Source organism: Tachyglossus aculeatus, chromosome 11 (genome assembly GCF_015852505.1).
Source record: "Tachyglossus aculeatus isolate mTacAcu1 chromosome 11, mTacAcu1.pri, whole genome shotgun sequence".
NCBI classification, from domain to species: Eukaryota; Metazoa; Chordata; class Mammalia; order Monotremata; family Tachyglossidae; genus Tachyglossus; species Tachyglossus aculeatus.
In genome coordinates this window covers 55,711,650-55,725,084 of record NC_052076.1, presented here as the reverse complement: position 1 = coordinate 55,725,084, position 13,435 = coordinate 55,711,650, and the positions used below count along the sequence as shown (strand labels likewise).

Here is a 13,435-nt window from a genome sequence, read left to right as displayed (position 1 = left end):
AAGCCAATATCTAGATTTAGGAGCTAGGGTATTCAGGATATAGAACTACCCATCCCTTGGCAAGCTGGTGACACAAACATTTCGGCAAAATGTCATTTAGCAGACACTGGATCTCCAAGACCAACCAGCCTGATGATAAAGCTTCTAAAATGACAACCTGGTTTGGGGGCTAGAGACTTGTCCAGGTATTTCCTGAAAAAATGAATAATGTAGCTAATTAGAGTTCATTACTAGAACCCAAAGAAGCTTTGCCCTCCATGATAAAGAGCTTATATTTAAAGTAACCTTTATTCAGAGAGCAACAGCAGCAGACTAAGAACCCAGAAAAGACAGCACATATGAAGACAGCCTGTTGAATCCAGTGGAGGCTCAAAGCTTCTCTACGACGAAGTTGGCCAGGTGGAACTTATGGGGATGGCCTTCTAGGAAGGCTGGAGTCTGTCTCATTTGTCTTTCTTCTTCTCTGGAACTTCCACCGAAAGGATCTGTTCGTCGCTTTCGGGGGCCGGACTCATACGGATACGGATCGAGTGATCTGCGGACTCCGAGACAACTTCTTCGTCGTCGGCCTCCTCGGGCTTCTGGGAGGAAGAGGGTCGAGGGCGGTGAATCAGTGGTCCTGGTGGGACCTGAGCAGGTGGCCCCAGGGGTCCCGAAGATGCAGATGATCCCGGGGGTCTTGAAGGGGCAGACGATCCCAGGGGTCTTGAAGCAGAGGATGGTCCCGGTGGTCCTGAGGCAGCAGGTGCACCAGAAGTACCAGCCTGGAACAAATAAAAGAAATTAAACCCAACAAATAAAATTAATGAGGTCACTTTGCACTTGGCCAGTCTAGAGTGGCAAAGAAAAACAAAACCGATTTCACCATGTCTTTCTCAGCTGGCAATTCATTGGGCCAATTCTGCCTTTGGGTCATTGCGTACAAATGTGGTCAAGTTTAATTTCCCTTGACTCACTAGAAACAGTGGAAGAGAATTTGAACGTCCATTTAAAGATGATGATCAAATCACCCAAAAGCTTTCTCTTCCCCAGGCAAAATAATTCTAATTCTTTTCATCTTTCCTCATGGGTCTTAGCTCCCAAACCTTTAATTCTGCTTGTGTCATCTGGACTCCACATGCATTATATGGCTTTCAGATATCCAAACCACAGTAGTACAATACGTGGGTTGGAAGCATATGATTTTACATTGCAGAACCTGTAAATGCTTGAATGAAACTACCAATTAATGTGAATTTAATTACAATCTCAATCAAGACTAAAAAAACACGGGAAGTAAGTGCCCAGGGGCAATAAACCCCATTTTAGTCTCTTCTTCATTTAAAAATGGATCCTGATATTTGCATCCCCTAAGCTGTAATTTATTTTAATGCTCGTCTCCCCCACTAGACCGTAAACTCCTTGAAAGCAGGGATCAGGGATCACGTCTACTAACTCTACTTTGCTGTGGTGTTTAGTACAGTGCTTTCTTAATGATGGCATTTATTAAGCACTTACTATGTGCAAAGCACTGTTCTAAGCGCTGGGGAGGTTACAGGGTAATCAGGTTGTTCCACGGAGGGCTCACAGTCTTAATCCCCATTTTACAGATGAGGTCACTGAGGCACAGAGAAGTGAAGTGACTTGCCCAAAGTCACACAGCTGACAAGTGGCGGAGCTGGGATTTGAACCCATGACCTAGGTTGTTCCACGGAGGGCTCACAGTCTTAATCCCCATTTTACAGATGAGGTCACTGAGGCACAGAGAAGTGAAGTGACTTGCCCAAAGTCACACAGCTGACAAGTGGCGGAGCTGGGATTTGAACCCATGACCTCTGACTCCAAAGCCTGGGCTCTTTTCACGGAGCCATGCTGCTTCTCTAGCAGCTTCTTCACATTCATTCATTCATTCAATCGTATTTATTGAGCGCTTACTGTGTGCAGAGCACTGTACTAAGCGCTTGGGAAGTACAAGTTGGCAACATATAGAGACGGTCCCTACCCAACAGCGGGCTCACAGTCTAGAATGATAAGGCTTCACTCTCTCAAACCTGTTAACTGGGTTGTTCTCGTCATCACTGAATTAAATGAAAAGAGATAAAGAGAGAGGAGAGAACTGGCTAAAGCACCAGGTTCTTGAGCTCAGTCGGCTGCTCGATTACTTTAGAGTTTAATTGAAATGAAATGTGCCTGCCCCAAATGGTGAAGGCTCTTCCTTAGTTGAGGAATCTGGTGGGGGTTCGGGGGTTCAGCAGCTCCCTGGGCTTACCTGCTCCTGTTCCTGTTGCTGCCTTGCAGCTGCCTCTAGTGCAGCCAGCTCTTTCAGTCGTGCTCTTAAATGGGCCAGTCTACCCCCTTGCCCTCCACCTGCTTTGCTCCTCCCTGCCGCTGCCAGAGCAGCTGCAAAGAGTTTGGGGGTCCCAGCTCTCGGCGGAAGAATGAGAGACCTTTTCTCTTCTTTCGGTTTGGCATTATTCCGTAGCATCCTCCTGCAAGAAGACAGGATAGTCATTCCAAGAGTGGCGGCAAATACATAAAAGTGTGGCGGAGGCAGAGGCTGTGGCAGTTGTCAAGCCCGCCAGAAGGGAAGCCCCTGCTGTTCTTGGCCTCACTTCTGAAAGGCCTCAGCCCCTGGAAAATGGGGAAGGAAGTTGACAGGGACCTAACTGCACAAAGGCCAAGAGGTTCAACTTTCAGCCAGCCCAATGGGGGCCAGCAACCCATTAATCGGGACTCACTTCTGGCAAGGGTGGGTTATGGAGAAGGAGGTTTGGCCCCTAAGATAGATATGACAGGGGGAGGGCCGTTACATGATAATAATAATAATGGCATTTATTAACCGCTTACTATGTGCAAAGCACTGTTCTAAGCACTGGGGAGGTTACAAGGTGATCAGGTTGTCCCATGGGTGGCTCACAGTCTTCATCCCCATTTTTACAGATGAGGGAACTGAGGCACAGAGAAGTGAAGTGACTTGCCCAAAGTCACACAGCTGATAATTGGCGGAGCCAGGATTTGAACCCATGACCTCTGACTCCAAAGCCCGTGCTCTCTTCCACTGAGCCACGCTGCTTCTCTTACATCCTCTTACATCTTACATCCTCCTCTCCCACTGCTAGCTGCAGGCCTCTGCCCCCATTCGGCCCCAGATACGTGACAGAGGTGAGAAGAGACAGGTTTGATGGAAGTGGCGAGAGCAGAGGGAATTGGAGGTGGGGGGCATTTCCAGGCACGATATGCAAAGGTTTGTGCCCTCAGCTCCATGGTTGAGAATTTCCAGCTCAGGCAGAAACATCTCCTCCAGCCATGTTGCAAAATCCATTCTTCTTTGGGGTTTTTTGTGGTATTTAATAATGATGCTATTTGTTAAGCACTTAACTATATGCCAGGCACTGTACTAAGTGCTGGGGTTGATACAAGCAAATCGGGTTGGACACAGTCCCTGTCCCATGTGGGGCTCACATTCTCAATCCCCACTTTACAGATGAGGTAACTGAGGCCCAGAGAAGTGAAGCGACTTGCCCAAGGTCACACAGCAGACAAGTGGCCAAGCCGGCATTTAAGTCCTTACTATGTGCCAAGCACTCTTCTAAGCACTGGGGAAGATACGGGTTTATCAGATTGGATACAGGCCCTGGCCCACATGGGGGTCACAGTCTAAGCAGGAGAGAGTAGACTTTAATCGTCAGTTTACAGTTGAGGAAAACTGAGGCACAGAGAAGTGAAGTGACTTACTCAGGGTCACTCAGCAAGCAATTGGGAGAGCTGGGATTAGTACCCAGGCTCTCCGACTCCCATTCACAGCCCCGTGGGCCAGCTGAGCTGAGGGGGCCTCCGAACAAGCAGACTTGTGACAGAGTTTCCCAAACTGGGACAGTCCCATCTGAAGCAGGACTTTTGGCCACTTTATACATTTGTTTTCACACCCTCTGCCTTGGATTAGGCAAACTAGTAACAGAACTGAACACATATGGACTTCCCAAGCGCTTAGTACAGTGCTCTGCACACAGTAAGCACTCAATAAATACGATTGAATGAATACTACTAATAATAATTGTGGTATATGTTAAGCGCTTGCTAGGTGCCAGGCACCGTACGAAGCACTGGGGTGGATACAGGCAAATCGGACTGGACACAGTCCTTGTCCCACATGGGGCTCATAGTCTCAATCCCCATTTTACGGATGGGGCAACTGAGGTGCTGAGTAGTGAAGTGACTTGCCCAAGGTCACACAGTAGAGAAGTAGCAGAGTCAGGATTAGAACCCGGTACCTTCTGACTCCCAAGCTCGTGCTCTATCTACTAAACCATACTAAAGGAAATAAACTAAATACTACTAAACTATTAATAATACTAAACTAAAAGTGCTTAGTACAGTGCTCTGCACACAGTAAGCGCTCAATAAATACAATTGAATGAATGAATGAAATGAGTTTGTGAATTAGTCTCGTATATTCACTATTAACAAGGTCTGGGCAGGCTTTCCAAACTGCAACTGTCTGTTCAACCAGAGCCTGTTTTCTCTGGGGCAGGTTCTATAAAAGCTCTCAATTATTCAGTGATTTTTGTGATTAAACTAACACCTGCTTTGCTCAGGCTAATCAACCTCATCTTACTTTTGCTCTAATCAGGATTTAAATCCCCACATTCGGGTGAAGTGCTTGAAAGATCTAATTTAACTACACGTTGGGACTGTTGAATGAATACTAACGATTGCATTTCTTTTTTTAAAAAAAGAAAGGCAAGTGCCTGCGGTGAAGACAACCAGGATTGGGCGTCCTACACATTCTTCTTAAATGCGCTGGAATCCTGAACCACCCTTTTGGGATTGCGTTTAATAATAATGATGGCATTTGTTAAGCGCTTACTATGTGCCACACACTAGTCTAAGCACTGGGGGGAATATAAGGTAATCAGGTTGTCTCCCATGGGGCTCACAGTCTTCATCCCCACTTTACAGATGAGGGAACTGACGCACAGAGAAGTTAAGTGACTTGCCCAAGGTCACACAGCAGACAAGTGGCGGAGCCGGGATTAGAACCCATGACCTCTGACTCCCAAGCCCATGCTCTTTCCATTGAGCCACAGTGATAAAAACCATTGATCGGTTGATTTATAGAATGGGGATTCAGTACCTTTTCTCTCTCCTTCTTAGACTGTGAGCCCCATGTAGGAAGACACTGTGTCCAACCTGATTATCTTGAATTTACTCCAGGGCCAAATGCAGTGCTTGGCATATTATTATTATTATTATTATTATTATTATTATTATTATTATTATTATAGCGTGGCTCAGTGGAAAGAGCCTGTGCTTGGGAGTCAGAGGTCATGGGTTCTAATCCCAGCTCCGCCACTTGTCAGATGTGTGACTTTGAGTAAGTCACTTAACTTCTCTGTGCCTCAGTTACCTCATCTGTAAAATGGGGATTAAGACTGTGAGCCCCACGTGGGACAACCTGATCACCTTGTATCCCCCCCAGCACTTAGAACAGTGCTTTGCACAGAGTAAGCACTTAACAAATACCATCATTATTATTATTAATAAGGGCCATAGAGTCGTTTCCGATTCATAGCGACTCCATGAATATACTTTCTCCAGAATGTCCTGTCCTCTGCCATAATCCACAATCTTTCTAATGGTTCTTCCATTCTCGTTGTTATGGCCCCTATCCATCTAGCTGCTAGTCTGCCTCCTCCACATTTCCCCTGGCCTTTTCCAAGCATTAGTGTCTTAGCACCTAAGCAGCGACGTCTAGTGAGTCAGAAGGACTTGGGTTCCAATTCTGATTCTGCCACTTGTCTGCTGTGTGACCTTGGGCAAGTCACTTCACTTCTCTGTTCCTCAGTTACCTCATCTGCAAAATGAGGATTAAGACTGTGAGCCGCGTGTGGGACAAGAACTGCGTCCAAATTAATTAGCTTCTATCTACCCTAGCGCTTAGTACAGCGCCTTGTATATGTTAAGTGCTTAACAAATATAAACAAATTTAACAAATACTATTATTAGTAGTTGTGGTAGTGCTATAAACACTACTAATAATAATAAAGTAGGTGGTCAGAGAGAACTGCTTCTTTTCCCTGAAATCGAGGGTAGTACTGGAAAATGCCATTATGGCAAGATGCATGATTGAGGTCCATCTATTGGTGATTTTAGTCACATTAACCAGGTTCTTCTGCTACTTCTGCAAATTTAGTTCCTTTCAGAATTGTTCTTTATCTTTTGGAGCTGATGGACTTTCTATTTACAGAAAGCACATGTGATATTCATTCAATTGTATTTATTGAGAGCTTACTGTGTGCAGAGTACTGTTCGACAAATTAGAATTTATCAAGAAGTCATAGATAGTAATTGTCATCAGCATTTGGAGCAACTATTGTGATTCCTCTAGACTGTAAGCTCATTGTGGGCAGGGAATGAACAGTGCTTTGCACATAGTAAGCGTTTAATAAATGCCATTATTATTATTATTATTATTATTATATCTGTCATACTTTCCCAAATGATTAGTACAGGGCTCTGCACACAGTAAGCACTCAATAAATGCCACTGATTGATTTCAGGGAGAATATAATAGAAGTATAATGACATTGAATAAGCACTGATGATATGTGGACAGGACTCAGGGAATCAAGGAATAAACGACAGGAAATAAAGAAGGTCTAATACAAGTGAAATCACAGGGTGAATTTACTTTTCTAAGGCGTCACCTACCTGGCCTTCTTTCGAAGCAACTTCTGGGACTCCGGATAATGCACCAAAATTTCATTCAAGTCCTTCTTGTCCAAAATGAAAAGGTTGGTGAATCCATGGGCCACCACATTCGCTGTTCGGCGATTTCCACCCCCAACCGCCAATAAGCTGGTTTCAGAATCGTGAGAAACGGCAAAAAACTGTTTAACGGTTGGGATTTTGTGATTCCCACTCATCACTTTCCCACTGCTGTCACATCTCCAAAGAGGCTAGTGCAACAGCTGAAAGTGTGAGCCCTAAGCTGAGGGGAAGGAAGGGCAAATCAATCAATCAATCAATCAATCATATTTATTGAGCGCTTACTATGTGCAGAGCACTGTACTAAGCGCTTGGGAAGTACAAATTGGCAACATATAGAGACAGTCCCTACCCAACATTGGGCTCACAGTCTAAAAGGGGGAGACAGAGAACAAAACCAAACATACTAACAAAATAAAATAAATAGAATAGATAGGTACAAGTAAAATAAATAAATAAATAAATAGAGTAATAAATATGTACAAACATCAGCCAGAGCCTAAAGTATGTTTGCCGGCCTTCCTCATACAACATCTATCTCCTGGGTATTTCTCCTAGGCTACTTCCCTTGACCTCGTTTCCCCAGAATTCCCCACACCTTTCTGACCTTATTTCTCCAAATACGGATCCAGCTTTCAGAGTCACCAGTATAGTTTTCCCATCAGGTCCTCCCAGCACCTGGACTTGCCCAGCTTGGATAATGTACATTTCCCTGCCGATTTCCCCCTGAAATCAAGAAAAGTTGCTTAGTCCTCGCACTTCAAGAAGTGAGAGAGAATGCAATCTCTCTGGATATTTCAAATGCTTAACTTACTGTTAGATCGTTCAAATAATTTGTGTAGAAGTTATTAGATCATTTTTGTAGAACCAGTGGGTCTTAAGATAGTCTACCGAGAGCACATTTTAATTTCTTCGTCATTTCGTCATAAATTAAAGATTTTTAACCCTTTTTCTTTTCCTCACTATTTAATGACCATGTCAAATTGCAGATTTGGCATTGCTTGGTTTAATGTCCTAGTTTATGATCTTGGCAATAAAGTCAAACACAGTTTGGTCCTGGCAAAGTCCATCAAAAACTTATACTACTTTTCTTCGGGCTAGCGTACTGTGGTACACATGAAGAAAATGGCACACTTTTTTATGGTATTTGTTAAGCACTTACCATATGTGCCAGGCACTGTACTAAACTCTGGGGTAGATACAAGTCATTTGGGTTGAACACAGTCCCTGTCCCACATAGGGTCACAATCTTAATTCCCACTTTACAGATGCGGGAACGGAGGCACAGAGAAGTTAAGTGACTTGCCCAGAGGTCACACAGCAGACAAAGTGGTGTAGCTGGGATTAGAACCCAGGTATTTCTGACTCCCAGAATCATGCTCTATTCATTAGGCAACAGTGCTTCTCTATTATTATGACATATTATTGTATATCATATCACTGTTATATTATATCAATATTAATATATTAACATAATATATCAATCAAGTCATATTTTAGTACTAGATTGAAATTATTAACTGAGTACAATGACTGGGCCAAGATTGTACACAGTAAATCAAAAGAGACTGTGAGCTCACTGTGGGCAGGGAATGAGTCTATTATTATATTGTACTCTCCCAAGTGCCTAGTACAGTGCTTTGCACATAGTAAGCACTCAATAAATAAGATTGAATGAATGAAAAGAGGTAAATTTACCCTCTAGACTGTAAACTCCTTGCGGGCAGGGAACATGTCTACCAATTCTGTTGTATCGTATTCTCTTGAGTCCTTAATTCAGCGCTCTGCACACAGTAAGCACTCAATACATACCATTTATCGATTGTGATAGACAATCAGATGATCAATTAATTTACATATTCTGCTGAATAAGGTAGCTTTCTCCTCCATCAAGATCCCTATTCTCCCCATTCAACTTAAACATCCATTATGGCAATAGGCCATAAATTCTCTCCCCGTCATCCGTGTGATTTCTTCCTTCCAGCTCACTGACAGAGAAAGCTTATGTGTTCAAGTCACGAACTTACAAATCTTTTCCCCTTTCACAGAACTCCGAGAGGACGGTACTGGAACCCTCCACCGTGCACAGTGCTAATTACCTTCTTGCAAACGTAATCATTGGGTAAGTAGACAACAGAGCGGAGCCTCTTCAGCATATCAAAAATCATTTGCCTGTCACAGCCCTGCTCCAAAAGAGGGAGAAAAAAAGAGTTCAGTTTAAAGGAAAACTATCGCCAATGTATGAACTTTTATTTAAATGCCAAAGGGGCCAATACTACACCTGAAAGAGGGCCACCTTGCTGACTATGTCATAATTTACATCAACGGCAATATCCAGTCTCATTGTATCAGGCAACTGTTCCATCAGCTCTGACTCATCTATCGTGGGGGAATTAAAGAATAGAAAATTTATTACCAAATAAATCTCATTTATTAGGCAAATAGGAATGTTGGCACCAAATCAATCAATCAAGCAATCAATCGTATTTATTGAGCGCTTACTGTGTGCAGAGCACTGTACTAAGCGCTTGGCAGTGAGTGCAGTATAGTAGAAAACCTCAAAACCTCAAATGTTCTATCCTCACTCCTCCTCCCAGATTTCATTAGCACAGGATGTTGTCAGGCAGTCAAAAGAAATGGGTACAAGAAGGGGCTGGATTAATACATGAAGGAGCGGCCATGGTGGATTGGAAGGGAAATGGTTAGGGATGCTAGGGAGGTCAAGAAGAATTTAGGTCCATGGATAATAGGTCCAAGATGGGAAATAACTGGAATGATAGAAAATACATCCCTAATCACATATTTGGGTGTCGAGAGGGCAATCCCTTCTGTTCCTCCAAATATTCTTTGGTACCCCTGTCAGAGGGAGACTCCTGGGTTGAATGGGACATTTTATGCTGATGTTTATAAATGTCTATTATAGCATTTTTTAAGTGCTTCCTATGTGACAAGCACTATTCTGAAAACTGGGATAGTGGCAACATTATCAGGTTGGCATACTCCCTGTCCCACGTAAGGCTCACAATCTATAGGCAGTTTATAATAATAATAATATTGGTATTTGTTAAGTGCTTACTATGTGCCAAGCACTGTTCTAAGCACTGGAGGGGATACAAGGTGAGCAGGTTGTCCCACGTGGGGCTCACAGTCTTAATCCCCATTTTACAGATGAGGGACCTGAGGCCCAGAGAAGTGAAGTGATTTGCCCAAAGTCACACAGCTGACAAGTGGCAGAGCCGCGATTAGAACCCATGACCTCTGACTCCAAAGCCTGGGCTCTTTCCACTGAGCCACGCTGCTTCTCTAGTTTATATGTAGAATCACAATCTTGGGGCACTGGGGTAGATAAAAGTTAATAAAGTTGGCCACACTACTAAGTATACACCTTGCAATGTTAAATAAACGTCAGCATTTTTATATCTCTATGTTCTCTATGGATGTGATCTAGAGCTTGGCATTAATTTTAAAAATTAGTGAAAAAGGGTTAGACCACTGAAACATGGAACATGATTATCTTACAGAGTACCAGTTTGTCTCCAAATCTTGAAAGCGTTCTCTTCAGATTTCTCGATACTATCTTGGCGGTGTTATTTCTTAAGGTGGCTTAGCGGAAAGAGCCCGGGCTTGGGAGTCAGAGGTCATGGGTTCTAATCCCCTCTGCCATTTGTCAGCTGTGTGTCTTTGGGCAAGTCACTTCACTTCTCTGTGCCTCAGTTACCTCATCTGTAAAATGGGGATTAAGACTGTGAGCCCCCCGTGGGACAACCTGATTGCCTTGTATCTACTCCAGCGCTTAGAACAGTGCTCGGCACATAGTAAGCGCTTAACAAATGCCATCATTATTATTATTACTATTAAGGAACGAATGTAGGGAGCATTGGAATATACCCGATGGACACCTTGTTGGGAAGAATATGAAGTCTCTGGGAGATCCATTCATTCATTCATTCATTGTATTTATTAATTTAATTTAATGATGGCATTTATTAAGTGCTTACTATGTGCCAAGCACTGTTCTAAGCACTGGGGAGGTTACAAGGTGATCAGGTTGTCCCACGGGGGGCTCACAGTCTTGATCCCCATTTGACAGATGAGGTCACTGAGGCACAGAGAAGTGAAGTGACTTGCCCAAAGTCACACAGCTGACAATTTATTGAGCGCTTACCGTGTGCAGAGCACTATACTAAGCGCTTGGGAAGTACAAGTTGGATCTGCCCTTGTAATTGGAATCCTCACTATGGGAGGATATTGCTGATAAGCACTTAGTACAGTGCTCTGCACACAGTAAGTGCTCAATAAATACGATTGAATGAATGATCAAGAAACAGTCTGATGGAGACAAAAGCCTCAGTTGAAAGCAAGTCTTACCCAACATTCCTTGGGAATGCCATGTGTACTCATACCAGGTTTTAACCCGATTCTGTACGGATGTGGGGATTTTGTAGAAATTCATGTATTTAACCGTGCTGTCCATACAACTTCGGTAATATGTCTGTCCAGACGTTGCCGCTCCGACTACATCCCTCATCTGTGAGAGGGAGAAAGAGAGAGAGGAAGAGAGAGAGAGAGGAAGAGAGAGGAAGGATGAGAGAGAGAGAGAGGAAGAAAGAGAGAATAAAAATGAAAAAAGGAAATAGCTTCTTCCCCATTGATTAAATGTACTAGGCTCTACCAGTGACTAGCTTTTAAAGCGGAATGACTAGAGTTCCCAGCTTGAAATTTTGCTCCTTCATAGGAATTAATTCAACCCAAGTTTTCTCTGATTGGCCCTAAGGATAAAATACTTTGGACTCCAGGTTTAATGCCTCTAACAAGCCTGGGTGCTCTAGCATCATCCTGAAATATTAAGCCTGGGCTTGGGAGTCAGAAGGTCATGGGTTTTTAATCCTGACTCTGCCACTTGTCTGCTGCGTGACCTTGGGCAAGTCACTTCACTTCTGTGTGCCTCCATTACCTCATCTGGAAAATGGGGATTCAGTACCTGTTCTCCCTCTTAGACTGTGAGCCCCCTGTGCGACAGGGACTGTGTCCGACCGATTAACTTGTATCTATCTCGGCCTTTAGAACACATAGTTGTGCTTAACAAATACAACAATAATAATAATAATTATTATTACAGTCATAATGATAATGACTTATGGAGACTTGCCCCAGGAGAACTTGATAATAATAATAATTGTGGTATTTGTTAAGTGCTTGCTAGGTGTCAGGCACTGTACTAAGCATTGTGATGGGCACAAGCAAATCGGGGTGGACACAGACCCTGTTCCACGTGGGGCTCACAGTCTCAATCCCCATTTTACAGATGAGGGAACTCAGGCACAGAGAATTACAGTGACTTGCCCAGAGTCACACAGCAGACAAGTGGCAGAGGCAGGATTAGAACCCATGACCTTCTGACACCCAGGACCGTGCTCTATTCATTCATTCAATCATACTTATTGATTTATTTGTTTTGTTCTCTGTCTCCCCTTTCTAGACTGTGAGCCCACTGTTGGGTAGGGACTGTCTCTATACGTTGCCAACTTGTACTTCCCAAGCGCTTAGTCCAGTGCTCTGCACACAGTAAGTGCTCAATAAATACGATTGAATGAATGAATGAACTGAGCAGTAAGTGCTCAATAAATACAATTGAATGAATTAATGAATGAATGAACTGAGCGCTTACTGCGTGCAGAGCACTGTACTAGCGCTTGGGAAGTACAAGTCGGCAACATATAGAGACGGTCCCTACCCGACAGCAGGCTCACAGTCTAGAATGGGGAGACAGACAACAAAACAAAACATATTAACAAAATAAAATAAATAGAATAAATATGTACAAGTAAAATAAATAATCAATCAATCAATTGTATTTATTGAGCGCTTACTGTGTGCAGAGCACTGTACTAAGCGCTTGGGAAGTACAAGTTGGCAACATATAGAGACGGTCCCTACCCAACAGCGGGCTCACAGTGTAGAAGGGGGAGACAGAGAACAAAACCAAACATATTAACAAAATAAAATAAATAGAATAGATATGTACAAGTAAAATAAATGAATAAATAGAGTAATAAATAAGTACAAACATATATACATATATACAGGTGCTGTAGGGAAGGGAAGGAGGTCTTTTAGTCTTTTAGACTGTGAGCCCACTGTTGGGTAGGGACTGTCTCTATATGTTGCCAATTTGTACTTCCCAAGCGCTTAGTACAGTGCTCTGCACATAGTAAGCGCTCAATAAATACGATTGATGATGAGGTAAGGCGGGGGAAATAAATAAATAGAGTAATAAATCTGTACAAACATATATACATATATACAGGTGTTGTGGGGAGGGGAAGGAGGTAAGGCGGGGGATGAGAAGGGGGAGAGGAAGGAGGGGGCTCAGTGTGGGAAGGCCTCCTGGAGGAGGTGAGCTCTCAGTAGGGCTTTGAAGGGAGGAAGAGAGCTAGCTTGGCCGATGTGCGGAGGGAGGGCATTCACACTGCTTCTATTACACCACCATGCTGCCTGTTTCTTATTGGCACCAGTGAGATCTGACTTGCTTTTACGCTGCCCAAAAGGAATTTCTCTTGCCGTGGAGCCTGGCTCCTGTCAGGGCTGGAACCCAGGATGGGTTCAAGTGCCGTGATTAGCTGGGAAGCCCAACGCAGCCCAGAACCACCACCGGATCTGAGGTTTCCCTCTCCTTCCTGCTGGAAAC

General features: G+C 43.6%; 1 protein-coding gene across 1 annotated transcript in view; it reads right to left on the bottom strand.

Moving 5' to 3' along the window:
- Positions 1 to 269: 269 nt before the first annotated feature.
- LOC119934396 (cyclic nucleotide-gated cation channel beta-1-like) overlaps positions 270 to 13,435 on the bottom strand; it is a 49,202-nt gene continuing 36,036 nt past the window's right edge. Inside the window, exons 16-22 of the mRNA XM_038753872.1 lie at positions 11,116 to 11,275; positions 9,029 to 9,126; positions 8,847 to 8,930; positions 7,355 to 7,473; positions 6,691 to 6,837; positions 2,249 to 2,468; positions 270 to 764 (exon numbers count right to left, since the gene is read on the bottom strand). Of these exons, the coding sequence (XP_038609800.1) occupies positions 444 to 764; positions 2,249 to 2,468; positions 6,691 to 6,837; positions 7,355 to 7,473; positions 8,847 to 8,930; positions 9,029 to 9,126; positions 11,116 to 11,275 (1,149 nt within the window). The 3' untranslated portion in view covers positions 270 to 443. The remainder of the gene's footprint in view (positions 765 to 2,248; positions 2,469 to 6,690; positions 6,838 to 7,354; positions 7,474 to 8,846; positions 8,931 to 9,028; positions 9,127 to 11,115; positions 11,276 to 13,435) is intronic.